Source organism: Chrysemys picta, chromosome 11, assembly GCF_011386835.1.
Source record: "Chrysemys picta bellii isolate R12L10 chromosome 11, ASM1138683v2, whole genome shotgun sequence".
Lineage (NCBI taxonomy): Eukaryota > Metazoa > Chordata > Testudines > Emydidae > Chrysemys > Chrysemys picta.
Genome location: NC_088801.1, coordinates 12213059 through 12235139, shown reverse-complemented (window position 1 = coordinate 12235139; position 22081 = coordinate 12213059). Strand labels below are relative to the sequence as shown.

The 22081-nt window shown below is 41.6% G+C and overlaps 1 protein-coding gene across 2 annotated transcripts in view; it reads right to left on the bottom strand.

Annotated features, from left to right (window-relative positions):
• Window positions 1-22081, bottom strand: part of KALRN (kalirin RhoGEF kinase) — a 721955-nt gene that overhangs the window by 427856 nt on the left and 272018 nt on the right. For both annotated transcript variants that reach the window (XM_065561521.1, XM_042843108.2), the window contains exons 4-5: window positions 5866-6058; window positions 1258-1770 (exon numbers count right to left, since the gene is read on the bottom strand). In XM_065561521.1, the coding sequence (XP_065417593.1) occupies window positions 1258-1770; window positions 5866-6058 (706 nt within the window). The remainder of the gene's footprint in view (window positions 1-1257; window positions 1771-5865; window positions 6059-22081) is intronic.

The window sequence follows — 22081 nt, the reverse complement described above, 5'->3', positions numbered from 1 at the left end:
TCACTAGGCATTACTGCGAACCCCAGACTTGACCAGAGTAGACAACATGGCTAACAAGTGCTCGGACCACTAGGAGACGTTGTCTAGGGAGACAGTCTCCCATCACGGTATGTTATGTCTGTTGCACAGTTATGTGATTTTGAGTATGCTTTAGCCATTGTCTTTTCAACTAACATGGATGAACTACCCTGCTTCACTGCAGGGCATTCTCTCTGTCCCATCCCACAACCTTTAAAATTATTGTTTTATTGTACGGAGAGGAAATGGGAATATAACTCTACTTGAATTGTATCCTTTTTGACATGTTATGCAACTAACTCTTGGTATAGCCATATTACTTACCTATGTAGATTTCTTTATATACTGTGTAAGACCACTGTGTGTTCTTTGGACTGTTGTGCAGTACTGAAAATGTCAAATGAGATTTTAAGTTGCCAAAAAGATTGCATTGGACAACTTAATGTTTACATAAATCTTCAAACATGATTCCATGCTGGAGAACAGGATGAGTCTTGGACCCTGACTCATCAGTTAGGTATCAATTCAAATGCCATCCTTATGTGCTGTTTAATGCAAACCAAATACATTGAGTTTACACACTTTGGTAATTTCAGAACACTTCTTTTGCCTAATCATGTGTTTAGTTAAGTCTAACCCAAATACAATCCCTGATTTTGTGCTAGTGAACCTAAATGTCCATTTCCTTGGTACTAAATTCCATTATTTAAAGGCCTACCAATTGTAAATCCTGTCACTCTTCTCTAGGACAGGGAGACTGAAAACATGGATAGGAATAACAATCAAGAAAAACTCATCTCTAGTTACACATTTTCCATGGTTAGACTAGAAATATAAACAATAATCAGAGTGACTCAAACTCTGTCATTCTCCTTTAGGCACATGGCTACACGGATATATTCATAAATATCAAAAGTAACTTGAATAAAGCCCAATTTTAGATGCTAATGTCTACCAACTGTACCCACAGTGAGTAGATAAAGCAGATTAACTTTCGTCAGAACTGACACAGGCAGGTTATTCTTGGATCTCATTATGCCTGCTACTTCCAACAATTAGTTCAGTGATTTTGTTTTAGGAGTCACATAAAGCACATCGGCTGGTAACTTGAGATTTATATCTCTCAGTAATTCCTCATGTTGCTAATTGTAGAAAAAATAATAATGGTCATAGTACCCATGTGTTAATAGTACTAGTTAATAGTCAGTAAAAGTGTTGAAGGGACAGGTTATTCCTTACCTTCTCAGCATCTTGCTCAAAGAGTCGGAGTTGAAAGCACTGGTCTAGTTTCAGTTTGCGAACATGCCACATCTGATGCAAGTGTTGCCGGGTTGAATGCAGCTTGTCCAACAGACTGGTTATCTTTGGCACAAGACTTTGGAAGTCTGCACTCCCAGGAATGCAGTTCCTACCAGAAAAACCATCGCTGCATCTTATGCATTGTAATAACCTTTGGCCCTCACGGTCCAGTTCCTCCACAGGAGCTTTGATCACTTTCTTTTTAAGCTGTGTGTGCTCATCAATCAGCCTTCTTGACCCTTCTACATCAACTGGAAATTCTTTCCTAGCCAACATTTCCTGGAGATCCTCTAGCCTTGATAATAAATGGATGGCACTGTTGAAAAACTCTTCTAAGGAGACCCGCAGCTCTATCCATTCATCGTGGTTGTAATCCAAGGATCCTTCAAATTCATCAGTCAGCTGGGAAGGATCAACAAGTTTCGCTAGGCCTTCAACAGAGACCATACTTGTCTAAGGGAGGAAAATGACACAATCTGAATCAGTTTTCATTGATCAACCAGAAATAATCCTGGAATCTGTAAATGGCATGAATGGATTATTTTCCTCATAAGTATGTCACTGAAAAAAACATTTTAGAGAAGACTAGAGACTATATCTAATTCCAATTAATTCAACCAGGTTGAAACCCCTTATTTTTATTTAAGTGTACCTGTTATTCTTTTAGTGGAGAACTTTACTGGAATCAAATGCTTTTTTATTTTATTTTTAGCTAAACTGACCATCCGAGAATGCTTCTGCAGAGATTACTTTAACCCAAAGCGCATGCTCTAACTGAATATCAACGTATGCTTACTGAAGACTGGCTATGCTGACTTACTAAGTGGATAATAATATTACACTTACTTGTCTTATCTGCATTATATGCAGCTCAGTGACTGTACAGCAAAACAAGTTTTGGGCATGTGAATGAAGGCATTTTGTCTGTTTTACCAAAATACACAGTATACTGCTTCTTATTTTCTTTCAGATTATTTCAGTTGCTTTTTGCCACAGTCAGAACTCTTTCACACTACTACTTTCTACTGTAGGGTGACCAGACAGCAAGTGTGAAAAATCGGGACGGGGGTGGGGGGTAATAGAAGCCTATATAAGAAAAAGCCCCAAAAATCAGGACTGTCCCTATAAAATCGGGACATCTGGTCACCCTATTCTACTGTGATTAAGCCAAAATCAACGTAAAAATAAAATGTAATTGGATTATTAACAAAAAGAATAAAAGGGTCCACCCATGAATCATGCAAAATCAATAAGAGACACTGTTCTAATTTATTTAGATTTTAACAAAATCAATGCCAAATAAAGGAATTTGATGTGTGGAAAGCAACTCAGAATTTGGATTTAGTAAGACGTAATGGCCTAATGATGGATAGCTGTTCACATTCTTTTTATATATTCTTTTTATTGAAATACAGGCTTACATTTTCAAATCTGACTACTGATTTTGGGTGTCTCCATTTTTGCGTGCTCAACTTGAGAGCCCTTAAAGGGAATTGGTTTTCAGAAAGTGCTGGACACCTGACCCCTGAAAATCAGGCCCTGGGTGGTGTTTCCATTTGTACACCCAGAAAACTGAGGCATCCAAAATCACATCAATAGAGAAAATATAGGCCACTTGTTTAAATATCTGGCCCAGTCCAACTCCTATTGAAGTCAGTGGAAAAACTCCCATTGAAGGCTATTGGTCTGAATTTGGCCCAACAGTACAGGATGCTCACTGGTAAATCCAGATTGTAAACAGGTAACAATCTGTGATTTCAGTTTCCTATGCATCTAAAAATGATTTCAGACAACTCTGCTACATATTAAAAAATTGTTTTTACTGAAGATGTGCACAGATAATTATATAAGCAAATTGGTCACTAGAGGGGGTATTTTAAAATTCTGTTGTAATGTTCTTTCATAGACAGGGTCATTTCAGGGAGATCAGGACAACAATGTGAAGATAAATATGCAATTTTAAAAGGCATTTAAAATTATATAACCTGTCAACATGTACACTGACCCTTTAAAGGACCAATATGATAATTCAATTTAGAGTATGATTACTTGTCAAAAAAAGGCTCTCTCCTTACTACTAATACACCATTTGTCAAGACACTGCAATACATTCTCTCCCTTATCAGCATTTTGACATGATGATATGGCAGGAGGACTTTTTATTTAAAGAGTTCTGCAGGCAAATTTGTTATTCAGATTTGCTCCCCCTGAGAACTGTTTGAGAGGAATACATTACCTTACTTCAGCAGGTATGGATGGGCTAAGACAAGGTAACAGTCCATCTGCTCTCATTTCTCTTTCTTTTAAAATGCAACCAATAAAAATCATTGCCCGCTTATTCAACCTTTTCAGGAGGAAAAGAAAATAATCTTCAAAAACACCTCTGAATTAATGATAATGAGGCTTCTGAGGCCATCCCTCACAGTGACAGGAAGTTCCTGGAGTCTGCATTAGTCAATCAAGTGTCTGTCTTGCTCTTTTTTGCTTGACAACAGCTTATGTCTTATTTTACCTTTAAGGGAAAAATGAAGTCTGTAAAGCAGAACTGGCTACAGCAGAGTTTCCTATGACTCCAAATGCAAGTACTCAGCCCTCACAAAGGGACACATTCTCCTTGCGATGCATGCATTACTTTCATAAACCTCAAAGGCAGAATTTGGCCTTAAAATTGATACTACTAGTTATCAGATCCTCTGTTCAGATCAATCATTTACCTCCACTGATTTCTGGTGAGCTATACCAATTTACCTCAGCTGAGGATCTACCCCATTGTGTTTTACCTTGGCTGTGTAAAATCAACAGTGGCAGTTCTGTCCTTAGGGCACATAGGCACTGCCCCACACCCACAGCAAAAACAAAAGTGTGGGGGGGAAAGAAATAAAATCAAAGTAGAATAAATGTATTTTCACACCTGCTCTATACAACATTATAGAGCTTTAATAACACAACTCTTCTGAATGAGGGATCTATGTGAAGAGGTAGCTGCTCCAGTGCCCAAGACTACGTAACATTTTCCAATAGTGGGTTCCAAAGTAGCAGCAGCAGCAGGAATTCGGTCAGGGCATCCACATGTCAGTGAACAGCATGGCAGTCAGAGTAAAGGCCTGAGGGGCACTTTGTGCCCTTAATTTATGACAGACGAGATGCCGTAAGAGAAAACACAGGAGTGCCCGTACAATCTGGAGCCATGACTGACTATTAGAATAGCTCAGCAGTCTGTTTGTATTCAGCTTACGCATAGTCTGAATTGTAAGCATATGCTCGAGTCCCACTAACTTCAACAGGTCTTAAAAACGTTGTTAAACTGGAGCAATAGTTAGTTGAAAAGGCAATTCAACATTCAGTGTTATAGACTATGGGTCAAATTCTGCTCTGTGTTACACTTCTGTAAATTCACCGTATCTCATTGAAATCTGTGGATTTACATTGGAGTAAATCAACCAAGTATGGACCCTTATCTTAGAAATGGAGCAGAAAAGAAAAGCTAATAGTGTATGCCAATTGATATATGAACCTTTTGCATACCAGAATTTTGCTTCAATTTGAGTAAGAAGCTCAAGTTTCTAGAAAGACCAAAAAGTCTTAACTGCATGTCGCTGGTTTACCTTCATCAAGAGGAAAGTTAGTAAAATCCTCTTTAATTATGTAGCATACCCTTTATTGTTTTCCACTCGGAAAATCAGGTAAGAGCCTGTTATAGTTAACACAGCATGCAAAAGACTCAGTTGTAAATTTCAATTAACCTAACGTAATGAAAATATATAGATAAACCTCAGGTCTAAGGTCCAGATTGTTAAAAGTATTTAGGCATTGCTAAATAGAAGACAAAATCATAGAATATCAGGGTTGGGAGGGACTTCAGGTCATCGAGTCCAAGCCCCTGCTCAAAGCAGGACCAATCCCCAGACAGATTTTTGCCCCAGATCCCAAAATAGCCCCCTCAAGGATTGAACTCACAACCCTGGGGTTAGCAGGTCAATGCTCAAACCACTGAGCTATCCCTCCCCTTCATTTTCAAATATGAGTAAGGCACTTAGGAGCCTAAATCCCTGGTGAAAATTATATTTTGTTTCCTAAATCAGTTAGGCATTGCAGAACTGAGCACAGCAATGCCTAAATACCTTTAGCAATCTGGACCTTAATGCCTTTTAACGGGGCCATTTGCAAAATTCTCTAGAAGAGGACCAGCTAAAGGAAGTTTCTACAGAATTTTGCGTCTTTAGTTTTCTTTGTATTTTAGAACATACCATATCATAAAAACATGCAAACAAAAATCCACTAACTAACCATCGATTAGCTAAAAGGAAACGATGAAAGCAACACTGCCACACACAAAAAAACAATATAAACATACTGGTGAAATTTAGTCCTGTGGAGAGGGCCAACACAGGGCCAAAGCACAACTTAAATTCTGAAAATTGAGCTAACATGGAACTTCAGTGGAATATGGTCCTTGTGTTGGCCCTCTGCACAGAGTTGGTCTTTACCCTAAGAAAATTCCTTGAGGGGCAAAATGCACCCCAGAAAACTTCTGAGTTGGGCTCTCACCTCAAAGATGAATTTGGAACTGCCAAAATTAGTTTTCTGCTTCTGCCAGAAGTTGTCAGGTTTAATAATCAGGGCAACGTGGATCTCAGCAGGGAATGCTTCCTGAAGGGTCTTCAGAAGAGGCTTTATCAAGTCCCACTTCGATCCCCGCATATCGATAATAACAGTGAATCCTCGTTTACAGACATCTTCACTGTAGGGATAAAAGCATGGCAGGGTTATTAATATTGTCTACAGATGCATGAGATATGACTCATTAAGCCCCAGCTTCTTTTATTATCATTCAACTTTTTAATGCAAAGCATGGAATAATATACTTGGAGATACAAAGCAGAGGATAATATAGTATAATGGCTATATGGTATCTTAACAATTTTATTATGATCTAATTCTAATTTATATCAGTAGTTAACGTACACATAAATAGAATATATAGTATCAATTTTGTCTTCAGCATCTTTATTGGATTCTATAAAGCAAGGCCAAGGTTTTCAAAAGTGATGAGTGATTTTGCATGCCTCCATTTGTGGAGTCCCAATTTGAGAGCCCTTAACAGGGCCTGACTTTCAGACAGTGCTGAGCAACTGCCCTCAGAAAATCAGGCTCCTGTATGGTTTCTCAGGTTAGGCACCCAAAATGGAAGCCCCCACAATTTATAGTCACTACTGAAATTCACATTCCAAATGTCTCTGGCTCCTTTTAAGACTATATTCACACAACTTCTGGTCCTTGTGCCTCCCTAGTCATTTTGGAAGTGCTGTAAAACTAGAGCAGGCAATGTGAACTGATGATGAGAGATACACAGAGTTCAAAAGCAGCATGATGTTAGCTTGCACATTTTCTTTTCCCTGTTATTCAGGAGGATAGATGAGAGAGTGCAGGGACATTATCTGCTTCCTGGCGAAGGAGAGTTTAACCTCAGCTCTGCTTTTCCCTCCCCTTTGTGTAGCTACTTAGGGAGAGGAACACAAAGTATTCAACTACCTGAAAGGGTGTGCCAAAGAAGATGGATCTAGACTGTTCTCAGTGGTACCAGATGACAGAACAAGAAGTAATGATCTCAGGTTGCAGTGGGGGAGGGTTAGGTTGTATATTAGGAAAAACTTTTTCACTAGGAGCGTGGTGAAGCACTGGAATGGGTTACCTAGGGAGGTGGTGGAGTCTCCTTCCTTAGATGTTTTTAAGGTCAGGCTTGACAAAGCCCTGTCTGGGATGATTTAGTTGGGGATTGGCCCTCCTTTGAGCAGGGCGTTGGACTAGATAACCTCCCGAGATCCCTTCCAACCCTGATATTCTATGATTCTATGTAGCATTCTGTGTTTTAAAAAAGGAAGTTTCTGTCTCTCCTGGCTGTGAGTATAACAGTCCAGATGTGAATCTTATTTAAACTCATGTAGCATTGTCTTTCTGAGTCTGCAGAGAGCCTAAACAGTACCTCCGAGATGTGAACTCTCCCACCCCTCAGCAATCTCATTGGCATGTTAACTTCTAAAAGCTCTTTGATGACACTTTAATATGTAAAATTGACATTTTTCCTTGTTGCTCATTTTTGTTTATGGAATGGGGGACAGGATGGGAGTAAAGCTCATGAGACGATGGGAGTTGCTACAGTGAAGGAATGCGGAAAGAAGAAAGGATGAGAGAGTCAGACAGGAAAGGGGAAAAGAAACAGAAAGGAGGTTGGGGAGGAAGGGGATGGGGATGGTCTTAAAGTTGAATGTATTTCTACCACTGAATGATGATGAATGCAACAACTGGGTACTGAACAAGTAATAAATAACAGTAACAAAAAGCTCAGTTACTACATAAAGGCCATATTCCACCTTTGGTCTTTGTGTAAACTTATTGATGTAAGCAGGAAAAATGCTGTAGCCTCAATGGAGTATAGAAGTCCTAAATACATACTCCAACCCACAGACCATACATTAAAATGGAATGTAGCCCTATCCACAGAATGTGTTTGACACCCTAGATTAGGTAGAGAACAGTTGTTTTATTTAGCATTTGTGCATGTCTTGTTACAATGTAGAATTGGAAAGGAGCTCAATGCATTACATCTAATGCTCAGACCCCCCACAAACACTCCCACTAAACACTAAAGACCTGATTCTCGTTTATACTAGGGCCCTTCTCTCCACTATGACAGTGTAAAGGGGCGTGAAAGAGCAGTTCAAAGGGACCTTAGCATAAATGAGAATGAGGCCCTATACATCTTAGTGAAATGCTTATACAAAGATCATGCTCAGATTTTGTGCTGGAACAGAAACAGGAGCATTCTTTATAGAACTCACACTGAATTTGATCTAAAATGTGTTCATTAACTACGACAAATAAAACCCATGTAATTACGTTTCTAGCTTTTCTTTTTGTTGTTCCACTGATGCTTTATACAGGCATTATGATGCTATTCAAAACAAAATGCAAGAAATGAGAAGTATTGAGAAGATAAAGTACTTCCGTTACTTTAAGCACGCCATATAGTATTAAGAATAAAAGTCATTGGTGACCTCAACCAGGTCTAAAAGGGACTGCCCACAAGAGAGATGTATTACCACAATGCTTGTTAAACATATCTTAAACCTACAGTTAGCATGGGAAATAGGGAAGAGAAAGAGAAATAACTGAGTCCACAATATGCAGTTCCCAAGATGAACAGAGACACAATCTTATGCCACCAAGGGTTTAGTGCATTAAAAGCCAAGCAGCACATTAAATGCCTGAACACTTCTGATGCACCCAGAACACACTGCATAAAACAGTCAGTTCAAAAGAAAAACCAAAGGGAGCAGGTACCTCCAAATATCTCCAGGAGTATAGAACTTTCTACTCTTCTTTTATCTACTGCTGGGAGGTCAAAAGTTTGAATTCTTCCATAACTTATGCCAAAATGGCTGTCATTGGTACTACTGCCTCTTATCCTTTGGTGCCAGAGCTGAGAAACAGAGTTGAATCAAACTGGATTGAATTGAAGTAGGGTGTGGTGGAGTTCCCTGGCTCCTCCCCTCCCCCCCAGCCCCCCCCCCCAAAAAGCTTTGTGGGGTTTTCAACAGCTTCTGCCAGGCCACTTTCCCATCACTGACTTTCCAGGAGCAGCTTTTCCATCAAGCAATTGACAAAGAGGTTCAGGAAATGGCTTGTCTGTATTGGTATACTGAGTGCCCTTATAACAGATGTAGTAACAATTAGATTTAACATGTCTTTTCTTGAAAAGCTAACTAGTATAATAACATTGCAGCAAACAGCCAATCTCTATTACATGACAAATCTCTATACGTCCTGCTGACCTGCCAGCTTTCAAAACTGACCTATAACTAGTGAACATATAACAAATTAATGTAATACCAACTGATGAATAAGAAAAGAATTGCTTGCCTAAGCAGAATAGTAATGCCCTGAGGGACTGTCATCTTGTGTTTATGAGTCCGGACTAAAGCCTTAAATCCAAACTCCCACGGACATTGGAGAAGTTCAGACCCTGATCCAAACTTTGAAGCTCAGCCTTTTAGATATCACAGTGATAGATACACTTAGATACCATGATAGGAAGTTTAGCGCTAAGACAGAGAAATAAGATAGATAACTATGGACTGGATCCTAAACCAATTGAAGCCAATTATAGTCTCTTCACTGACTTCAGCAGCCTTTGGGTGAGGCCCAAAGAAAAAACAGATAGATAGAAGGGTAGTTTTCAAAGGGACAAGGGCAGTTATACATCCAATTCTCATTAATACATAGGTACCTCACTGCCATTTGTGCCTCTGAAAATCTCCCACAACGATAGATAGATAGATTAGATTAGATAACTAGGCATGTTTTTAAAGAGATATTTTTGGGCCAGAATATTTCATTTTAACAAGTAGCAGCATCTCCATATCAGTGTTAAATTGGAGTTTCCCAATTACAAAGAAGTGGACTGACAGCACCTGAGAGAGACATGCATTGACTCAAGGAAATAACATTGCGAAGACAAACAAGTCCTTCGCATTTGTAGGCTGATGTACTGAAGGATGGCATTTCTCATTTTGAACAAAGGCAAACACAGTTTCAAGAATCTTGCTCACAGTTTCTGAGAGCTGGCTATCCTTACAATTATTACTTTAATTAGATTAATAGCATTCACCTAATAATGCCTCTGCCCCTGTGTCTCATCACTGAGTTTGAACTTTCTGCCACAGTGATAATTCCACACCACCCTTCTGTGACTTTATGGACAAATTTAGTACCAGATTTCTAAACCTACTTGTCAGAAGCTATTAGTTAACAGTATTTAAGCTGCCTCCAGCTAAACAGTCTTCTGTTAATTACTTCTACTTTTAGATGACAGAGTGTGTTGTTAAGAGTGGCACATACACTCATAGCATGAGCAGACATACAGGTACTAATCAGAGGGATGATGCCTCTGGACAGGAAGGAGGAAAGGAGAGAATTAGGTATTTCAATTATAAATTGTTCAGAAGAAGGCCTGTATCTTACTCTGTGTTTGTACAGTGCCTAGCATCATGGGGCCGTGACCTCAGCTGCTGCCTCCCGGCTCCACTAATAGTACTAATGTTTTCAGCTGCCTGTAAATTAATACTGAAAATGACTCTTCATTCAACTATACATGCAAATCCAAAGAATTTATTTAAAAAAAAGAATTAAAAACATTCTCAAAACCAAAATTAGGCAGCAAATTTGAGATAGTATGATAGGCTTAGACAGCACCTCAGTGAGGTCTGTGGGTGTGGAGATTTCACATATACTTTGATTTTAAAGATAGAAGTCAAAAATGTAATTTTGGATATCTAAAGGTAAGCTACTAAATCCATATTTAGGCACCAAGCGAAACCTGCCCCGATTTTCAGACACACTGAACATCCACAACTTCTACAACTTCTACTGAAGACAAGGGGAGCTGTAAGTATTCACCATATTTGAAAAATCAGGTCATTTTTCTTTAGGTACCTAAATGTGGATTGAGGATGCTAACTTTCGGCCACAAAGGTTTGGATATTCTGTGTGAGAAAGAAAAGAGTAGAATTGTATCCACTAAGCACCTGGCATTGGCCACTGTCAGAAGACAGGATACTGGGCTAGATGGACCTTTGGTCTGACCCAGTATGCTCAGCTCCCACCATTTTTTCCCCGTGGGTGCTCCAGCCCCGGAGCACCCATGGAGTCAGCACGTATGCCCATGATGTCATTTCCCCCCTTTTATATCTTCTCCCCATTTGCTGGTAAGCTCTTTTGCTGTGACCTGGGTCAAACAGTTCCCATTGTGTAGTGCTATCTCTGAGAGGTTTCTATTGTACACTGTTCCTGGGGTAATCCTTGTGCTTGTGTGCATTTCCTCAATAAGCAGTAACATTGTTTGGCCTTTTTTACTGTCTGTACCTGAAAGGCTGCTTGTAGCTGTTTTCAGCCTTACGACAGGTTTCAGTGACACATACAATCCAATGAGATATTAATGTCTAGCAGATCAAGACTTTTAGAATGACACCTCACAAGGCATACTTTCTATAAGATATATCCTAATTACATGACAGTGGTGAGTATTGGGGTGTCAGGGTCACAACCAAGTCTTAGTTTAAAAAAATACAAACATCTTTAAGAAAATAATGTTTTAGGCCTGATCAAGGAAAAGTTAAACTGAAACCCAGAGGCAAATGTGATCATTTTGTTAAAATAAATCTCACAATACTGTTTTCTGAGGCATTTTTACAGCATTATTTCTCAAATATCCACTTTAATTTGGGCACATTATAAATTTATTTTCTCTGGCAGGAACTGGCTTACTTGGTATCAAACAAGTTTCAACATTCTATGCATTTTGATTAACTTTTCAGATACCTGTCAATAATTACATGTGTTTTTCTCCATTATGGGTTGGCCAAAGCTTCTGACATTTCCAAGTTTTAATATTGATTAGCTGAAATAACAGAAGGTTTCCATTCCCATTTCACATTCCTGAATTAATGGCAAAAAAACCCAAACTCTTTGACATGCTTTCTGTTATACGTATTTTCTTATGCACAAAAAGCAAAAGACGAAGCTGATACTTATCAAATCTTTCAAAAAATAATCTGCTACTTTTAAAGCTACTCCTATTTTAAAGAGACATCGTCAGTATAAAAATTATATCTGTTTTCTATACCAGTGTTACTAATAACACGTAATATTTTTACAAGAGAAAGTTTAAAAATCTACTCTTCTGTTCACTTTATCTGTGGCTTATTTACGTTTGTCCAGCAGTGTTGTTGTGGTAGCATCATTAAACAAGGATTAAACTTGCCCGAAGGTCTTTTTGAGCAAAATGTACCTAATTCACCCACCTGACCATTCACCACCCCAGTTAGCAGGCAGGATGTTCAACTGCAGTGCAGTTCCTCTGAGGCAACTCCTAGATTCCCCAGGCTTACCTAATGGCTATTGCCACTCTGGAACCCCTGTGTGGGGTGCTAAGGACAGTATATCCACTTGGGTCCTACGCAGAGGTGCTGGAACTAGGAGTGCTGGGGGTGCTGCAGCACCTCCTGGCTTGAAGTGGTTTCCATCTAGAGTTACCAACCTTCCCGGATTGGCCAGGAGTCTACCGGAATCGTCCTCAATCTCCCGGTGGCTATTGAAAGCAATCTGGGAGATTTCAGTAGGCTGCTAAAACTCTGGTAGGCGGCGCAGCGGGGCTAAGACAGGCTCCCTGCCTGCCCTGGCTCCACACAGTTCCTGGAAGCGGCCTGCATGTCCGGCTCCTAGGCACAGGGGCAGCCATGGGGATCTCTGAACGCTACCCCCGTCCCGAGTCCCAACTCCGCAGCTCCCATTGGCTGGGAACGTGGCCAATGGTAGCTGCAGGGGTGGTGCCTGCAGGCAGGGACAGCATGCAGAGCTGCCTGGCTGCCCCAAGGCTTGGAGCCTGACATGCTGGCCACTTCTGGGAGCCACCTGAGGTAAGCTGTGCCTGGCTGGAGACTGTACCCTGAACCCCCTCCTGTAACCCAGCTCCCTGATCCCCAGCCCCACCCCGGAGTCCACACCCGCAGCCGGAGTCCTCATCCCCTCCATGCACTCCAATCCCCTGCTCCAGCCTGGCACCCCCTCCTGCACCCCAAACTCATCCCTGGCCCCACCCCAGAGCCCACACCCCCAGCCAGAGCCCTCCTCCCCTCCTGTAACCTAACTCCCTGCCCCAGCCCTGAGCCCCCTCCCGTACCCAAACTCCCTCCCAGAGCCCACACCCTGAATCTCCTCCCACACTCTGAACCCCTTGGCCTCACTCCCTAGCCCAGAGTCTGCACCCCCTCCCGCACACCAAGCTCCTGCCCCAGTCCTGACTCCCCCCCCCCCGAACCCCTCAGCCCCAACCCTGAGCCCCTCCTGCACCCTAGATCCCTCATTTCTGCCCCCCCCCCCGAGCCTATACCCCCAGCTGGGGCCCTCCTTCCCTCCCTCCCGCACTCCAACCCCCGCCACAGCCTGATGAAAGTGAGTGAGGCTAGGTTAGACAGAGCAAGGAAGGGAAGGGGGAATGGAGTAGCAAGGGGAAGGGGTGGGGTAGGGCAGAAGGCAGGACAAGGGTGCTCAGGTTTGTGCGATTAGAAAGTTGGCAGCCCTATTTCCATCATATACCGGGCTTACAGTTTGGTTCAATGCTACCCCACTATAAAAACTGTTCTACCACCCAATGTGTGGGAGAGAGTCCACAGGTACCCTCAGGAATCCACACACTGCTACCACTGCAGAGTTTAAGTTGTGTGAAAGGCTTTGCATAGATGACTTTCACCTTAATTTTTCACTCTTGTACTTTCTCTGATGCACAATACATTTTTGTGACGAGAGAGGAAAATTGGGGAAACAGTTATAGACTCCCCTTCATTTCCCATTAATCCCTTATCCTCATAGTGACCTAAATTAGTTTCTATTTCTCCAACACTGAAAAGCAATTGTTCTTGGTTTTAGAAAAGAAACCAAAGCCAGTTCCACATTGTCTGGGATCAGACATAAAGCAGTAATGGTGCAGAGGATTTCCAGTGACATGCTGTAAAAAGAGTTGCAGCCTGAGGGGTCCAGTCAGAGCTAAACTTCCAGTCTCTGGTTACCAGGGCAAACAGAGCTGCTGCATTTACGGGGGACATGAAGTGTGACTGGGAATGGCACAAGACTGCAGATGTGTGACTGCACAATACTCGCATTCAACCAGAGATTGTGGGCAAACATCAATAGGTGAGAATACAAAGACATAAAAAAGCAACTTCGGAAGCAAAAGCTTGATAGTAGAGTTCGTATCCCTGCTATTTCAAACCAAAGCACCAAGTAAGTCATTTAGTTATACTTTTTTCCCCTTTTCAGTTATTGGGCCTGGAGTCAATGGAGTTTTAGTAAAATCTGCTGTAAATCAGAGCAGAATGCGGCCCAGTGCTCCAATCAATCTATCATCCACCAACATAGACTCTGATCCTGCAAAATACTGAGAGCTTCCTGAAAGGGGCAAAGTGCTCTCAGATCCTACTGAAGACAACAGAATTTGAGAGGACTCAGCATAAATCATATTCTGCTGTTGCTTACCCCAGTGTAAATCCAGATAGGACACCATTACTCCAATTTACATCATTGTAATGGTGAGCAGAATCAGACCCACTTCTATAAAGTTACTCAGCACTTTATTGGATTGGACCCATAAACAGTATTTGATAAGCTTAATATCTTTATTCAAATGCCAAAGATATAAAACACAGCTGCGTCCAAGAATACATGATCACAGCTGTTAAAGCCACAACCAGAGGGTGAGTGTTATAATTTTCCAGGTTCTTGTTAAAACTATGCTGGCAGATGACGTCTTGATATAACCCCATTGCCCTATTCTGCTGATGTTATCTTAGATTTACTATATTCATATCAATGTCTGGCAGGTTCTCTGGAAACAGCTGCTGGGATAAATATGAAATTAAACAGGGGGTTGTTTGTTTTATTTATCCAAGGCTATGTTTGAGAGATTTGTTACTACAACAGAAACCTATTGGAGCAGAAACTATCTCTGTACCGTGGCCTGTCCTCGATTTTGGGTTATTTGGCAGAAATAAACAAACAAACAAAAAGCAGAATGAAAATCCACACATTATTGCTACTGGTTGTAAAAATTAACTGTTAGAGCTGTGTTGTGACATATACACACTTCATGGGAATAGTTTGGAGGAGCATAATCTACCTGGGAGTATTTCTGGGAATGCAACTCAGCTGGAACTCTAGGTTAGAAATATATTACTATACTTGGTGTAGCAAAGATAGTAATTAAGACCAGAATAATTTCCAGCCTTTGTGTGTGGGTTCTGAATGTGCAGCATTTTTCTGTGCCTAATGCAGAGACCGAGAAGCAGTTGCAATAAGAATTAGTCTAAATCCATCAATGCCAGGTTCTTACCGAAGGAAAAGAATGCCTACCTGGGCAGTGATTGATCTCCCAGATAACAGATTTTAGCATATTAGACCAAAATATCAGTGGCTGCAGGTAGAGTGAGTATGTACTGGTGGTGAGTACCTGGAACTCTCCAGGTACCCTGAGTGAAGAATTATCCCCAAGGGTGGAAATCCACTAGCTTGCAAATGTGCACAGATTGCTGAAATACATTATGGGAGACCGAGTTATGAGGAGTGGGAAGAGTTAGGCATCACAAATAGGCATAGGAGAGTGTTTTATTCTGTGAGTGTGTGTGTGTGTGTGTGTGTGTGTGTGTGTGTGTGTGTGTGTGTGTGTGTCTTTTCAAGAAATGATTAATGGGGGATTAAGCATTTGGCAAGGACATATGGTTAAGCCCTAAAAGTGTCCACACACATTGTGACAAATTGAGCCCTGCTGTAAGCAGATACAACCCCTCTGGGTCTCCTGGACTTGGGCCTGCTTAATCAGGGCTGAACGAGGCACACAGTATGGAATAGGCAATAAGACTGCCAAAAGGCGTTTAAATTGCTCTCTCAAAGTAGTGTACACATTTCTCCCTTGATAAGTGCTCTTATTACTGCCATTACCTTCACTAAGATTCATGCACCCATGCCAAGGGGAAAATAATTCTACTAAGGCTATGTCTCTGAGGAGCTGGGAGAGTGCTTCCCAATGCAGATAGACAGACACGTACCAGCTCTGTTCGAGCTAGTGAGCTAAAAACACCAGCGTGACTGCAGCAGCACAAGCAGTGGCTCAAGGTAGCCACCCAAGTACATACCCGGGGGAACAAGCAGGTTTGTATTCAAGCAGCTACCTCGAGCTTCCATCCATGCCGCTGTAGCCACACTGCAATTTTTAGTGCACTAGCTGAGGTAGAGATCGCTTGAGTCTGTTCCCCTGCATGGGGAAGTACATTCCCAGCTGCTGTTTAGACATATCTTAAGGGTCCTGAGTAGAGCAGCTCAGAAATTTTCCAATAGAATGTTTTTTCCAGTTTGCTGAAAGCAAAACATTTTGCAAAAAACCATATTGATTTTGATGAAAGCTTGTTTTAAAAGAACAATTGAAAAAAAAATTGCATTTTGATAAGGTCAAAACATAAACATTCTGTTTTAACCTTTTTGGAATGGAACATTTTGATTTTCCATTTAGAAATCATGTTTCATTTCATTTAATATAAAATGGAACAAATAGTCAAAATTGGAACAAAATGTTTTGATTGACCCAGACTGATTTTTTTCTTCAGAATTTTGTTTCATGGGAAATTTTTTTGGTTTTGATCCATTTTGGAACTGGAAAAAATTTGACATCATGGATTCTCCCATGAAATGAAAAACCTGGTTCCTGCTCTGCTCTAGCCCTGAGTATTTCAGTATTCAGGTTGCTTTCCCACGTTAGCTTCTGAGTAGAAATTATATAGCCATTGTATTAGACTGCTCACAAAAGTTGGCAAAAGTCCACACATTCATTTTACTTAAGGTTGCCTGCTGGATTCAGAGTGCAGCCCAAAAAGGAGAAAAGTTGAGCATTATACCCAAGAAACATTCCCCACTCCCCACGCAGATTTTTATTAACACGGTATGTGTGAATTTGGAGCTCTTATTGGAGGCTCATGATTTTAAAGCCAAATCCTCCATTTTCTCCATCTCCCCCAGTATGACTGACCAAGATCAATTGAACTAACATTTCTCGTTCTTCTGAGCCCCACCTCAATGCAAACAAAGTAAGTCTTTGCAGCCACACTGATTTACCCAAAATAGCTTGCTTATCAGATGTACGTTTCCTGCCCATACCAGACTAGAGAGGAGATCCTTGAGCGGTCTGTCTATGGTTACATCCAGAAGGACTTCCTCTTCAGCTGCAAAATCAACCTATTTGCTAAAACATACTTTTTAGATTGAATCTAAACACTTCAAAAAAAAGAGCAAAGGTACAAACACAACCACCAGGAAGGCACTGAGAAGGCAAACAGTCAGGTTTCTTTATTGTGTCTTCCTAAACCCAGGAGACATCTGATGCTGATGTACATTTCACAATGCAATTCAAAATATTCCTCTCACAAGGTGATGATACTTTTCTCCAGATAAAGAAATGTTGTTAAAAGGCAAGGATGTGTCACTCAACCTAGTGGGAGGAGCTAAGACCTGCTGATAAATTGATGTGAGGTATTACTTATTATTTGTGTAGTGGCATGAGTGTATAACACTTCAGAATCACTGAGGCTCACTGTGTATATACAAGCTCACCAGACAGCATTGTACTGGGAGTAGGAACTCCAGGAGGCAATCTGAGACCATCAGCCAACCAAGAGAGGGATGTTGGACTACTCAAATGCTGAGTATTTGTAAGGGCCAGTAAAAGAACTGACAACCTAAACAGCTGTGAGCATGTCACTATTCAGATCCCAGGTTTCTCTCAAATGAGGTAATATCTTGCCACCACTTTTCCAACCTCCACAATTGTGTGGAATCAACCTGTGAAACTCCTTGCCAGAGGATGTTGAGACTATAACAGGGTTCAAAAAAGAGCTAGATAAATTCATGGAGGATAGGTTCATCAATGGCTATTAGCCAGGATGGGCAAGGATGGTGTCCCTAGCCTCTGTTTGCCAGAAACTGGGAATGTGAGACAGGGGATGGATCACTTGATGATTACCTGTTCTGTTCATGCCCTCTGGGGCACCTGGCATTGGCAACTGTCGGAAGACAGGATACTGGGCTAGATAGACCTTTGGTCTGACCCAGTATGGCCATTCTTATGTGTTCCACATATTCCACCCCATGCCTCCAACCTCATCTTCTACTATTTGTCCTGGTCCTCAGCTGTCAGATGCCTCTCCGTCCTCCCTCCCATGACTCAGTGCATCTGGCAACAGGGGCCTGATCCACACCACTGAAGTCAATAGAGTTTTTCCATTGACTTCAGTGGGCACAGCAGTACACCTTAGCTGGCTACAGACACCATCAAACAGCTCCTCTCTGCAGCTGATCATTACCAACTCCCATTTCTCTCCATGGCACCATTTTCTCAGATATCATCATCATGCTCTGAGGCAGTGGACATAGAATCATAGAAGATTAGGGTTGGAAGAGACCTCAGGAGGTCATCTAGTCCAACCCTCCGCTCAAAGCAGGACCAATCCCACTAAATCATCCCAGGCAGGGCTTTGACAGATCATCTAGGAGCCAGGAATTCTTGAGTTCTAACTTTGACTCTGACACTGAGTCACTTTGTGACTGTGGAAAAGTCACGGTTTCTATAATTCAGTTTTCCAAATGCATAACAGAGATCACATTACTCCCTTACCTCACAAGGGTGTGTGACAGTTGCTCTGAAAGTGTAATAGTGCTATATAGTGTAAGCAGGGTTTGAATGAATGCTTCCCTGACAGCTAGCTAGGAGGGGAAGAGACTTCGGGTGTGTTTATGTAAATACAGTTTGCTCCTGCTTACATATTCGGCAGATACAACAGTGTCAAAGTGATCAACTTTGGCTGGTGTTGGGTACAAATGCCCTTAGTACTGAATGCAGGGGTAGTGAAATATGGTTACCAATATTGTATTTATTGTAGGAATACAAGAAAGCAGGACTGTGCTTAACCTGTCCAAAATGAAGGGAGCCACCCTCTGTTGAAAGAACCTTGTTAAACCAAGGGCTCGAATGTTAGTGCCCTGTGAAAGTAAGAGGGGTGGGGACAGATATCCACAGCCAGGAGATTGCACAGCCTCAAAGATCCTCCCTAGCCTGATTTAAGCTGTTCCTCCCCACTGTTCAAAGAATAGAGCTAAATAGGCTTCATTAGAAACTTTTTTGTTATGTTAAATGCCCAATCAGAGCTGAAATCAGATGTGGTAGGACTGTGTTCTGCCCAGCCTGCGAAGAGCTGAAAATTACTAAAATGGACATGTATCAAAGGGATAGCCGTGTTAGTCTGGATCTGTAAAAGCAGCAAAGAGTCCTGTGGCACCTTATAGACTAACAGATGTATTGGAGCATGAGCTTTCGTGGGTGAATCTGACGAAGTGGGTATTCACCGACGAAAGCTCATGCTCCAATATGTCTGTTAGTCTATAAGGTGCCACAGGACTCTAAGATGTACATGTAGAGGTCACAGCAGATGGTGACTGACAGTCAGCTGGTGACTGAGAGGCGTGATGCTGGTGGAGAGGCAGCCAGCAGGAGCGGCTGGTGAGTGGTCAGCAGGGTTGCTGACAGAGAGGGGTGATGAGTGAGTGCCCGTGGCATGAGTAAGGTACCTCTTTACCCCACCTGGGGGGGAGGTGAACTCTGCAAATGCACCTCTGAACACTGGGTCTGCACTGACTAAGGACAGCAACTGGGAGTGGGGTGCAGAGAAGGGTCAGGCACATGAATGTGAGAGACGTTCGGTTGCTGGACTTAAGAACCTGAGGGGAAAAGGACATTGCCCAACCTGCTTGGGGGTGGGTCTTGTACTCAATGTTTATGTTTATGAATCCCGTTTGCAGTGTTTTCCCAAATTAATGCCCAGTTACTTCCCTCCTTTTAATAAAAGTTTCTTTTCTACACTCAGACTCTGTGCTTGCGAGTGGGGAAATATTGCCTTTCAGAGGCACGCAGGGGCAGTGTGTAAGTTTCCGAAGTTACTGGGTGGGGGCTCGAGCTGGTTCGGTGTTGTATCAATAGAAAGGAACTCCTAGCTATTGAACCCAGCCCTGGTTGCTGCTGGCTTCACCTGGCAGAAGGGTTACAATAGTACTAAGTATTATTTGTTTTTAATCAAGTGCTGTGCAGTTTACAGGTAGATGCCACACATTACTCTCCCTGAACTTCCCTTTTTCCACCCAAGCTCAGTCATTCTCTCTGAAACATAATCCCTGCAGTGCTCCCATCTATGCCCTAGAATTGCATTGTATCATATTTAAGAAACTGCCTCCTTCACTATGTCCCATACAAAAAGTGAGACTCGAAGTTATGGCATCAGAGCTGCCTGGAACTGAGGTTTCTGAGACTACAGTTTAGGCATTCTCGGTAAAAGTCTCTCTCCTACCTTTGGAACTTACTCCCAGAATTGTTCATTAGAGCAGAAGTCTGGGGAGTTTCCATTTACAGTACAAGGCTTTTTTCCTCTGTTCAGTCTTTGGGTAGAATATATTTTTTTTCTGTTTTGTTTTGTCTTTTATGCAGGTTATTTGGATTTCTAAGACTGGGGGACTTTCTATAAAAGACAGGACTGTTTGAGTTTGTTTTCAGCACTGGATGGTTGCAAGCATTATCATACCACTTTTTTTTTAATGGACATCAAAAAACACAACAATATATTATCCTCAGGAGAAAGCAAAAACCCAAGGATGGCTGCTCAATAGATTAGCAGAATAAAAAAATACTTAGCACTTAATTATGAACACTTTAGAAATCCTTCCCAACTCCCTACAAGGGTTAGTAATTGTATCACCATTTAGAGACTTTATCCCACAGGTGATGAGCATGTCATAGCAGTGCTCTGCATCATGCAGGATCAAGTCTTTGGATGGAAGGTACTATATAAATACAAAGTAGTAGTCATAGTATTTTACAAGTGGGAACCAGTAACACCGAGGATTTGCACAACATTTTCAAAAACGTCCTCTGAAATGTAGTGACTAACTTGAAGCACCTTCATCCTGATTTTTAGAACTGCTACACACATCCACACTATCTAGGTCACTGGAGATTGAGACTGCAGACTGAAAGCACCATAGCCCATGTCTCTGCCCAGAGTCTCCAAACAGCCACATATCTATGCCAAAAAAAGAAGGGCTCCAAAACAGAATGGTGGCTCATTTCATAGCAGAGAAACCTCAGCACAAAAGACAGACTTTAGCTGTGTCCAGGCTTATATGCTACCATGGAGGCATCTGGGTCTAAGCAACCTTACCAAAGTAACACAAAGTCTTCCAAACAAGAAAAACTTGATTTTTCTCTGTGGATGGAGATCTGCTGGATGAAACAACCTTTTTACCACATTTGGGAGATGGAAGATGCTATGGCTGAAGTAAAGAATTTTTCTCTACCTACAGCTGCTGCCTATGACAAACATTTCTATAATGCCTCCACATGCTCTGGTAGCTTGTGAGGATGAACTCAAGGATGAGGGCATTTAGGAGCCATCAGCAGTAGTCAAGGACAAAAGATTATTATACAGATCGAGCGAGCAATCAATTAAATTCCCTTCAAAGTGCCTGGAGACAGATAGTTTACTAGGATAGGATGGGAATTTATGGTGGGAAGAATGATGGAGGTTCAGCCTACCACTAAATATAGCAGATATTTTGTAGTCTTGTTTGGCCACAGCAGTTAAGCAGAAAAGGTTCACTTTTCCCCAGACAATAAAAAGCTATTGTTTAAATCAGATATGACATAAAAAAAATCCACACCCACTCAAAATGTCACCTATGCTAATAGAAAATATCTAAGGCCCTGACACGCTCAGAGAAATGAGAAAATAAAATCAAGTAAAATAAATACACCTTTTTACTCCTATGCACCTTGCACAACTTTTACTTTAAAAGTGCTACCTTCCATGAAAGATCCCTATGGGGCAACTGCTCCAGTACCCACACTGCATAGTGCCTGTTTGCAAAAGTCCAGCAGAGGGCTCCGAAGCAAACGACATTGTTCATACAGCACCTGCAGGTATCTAAAGTCCTAAGGCTGGGATTTTCAAAGTTGCTGAAGTGATGTGTGCTTCAATGTAGTGCAGGTTAGGTAGGTTCTAGTATATTTTGTTTCTTCTTCCAGAGTTCCCCTTCATATCTTTTAGGGACTCACCAATAGTGCTCA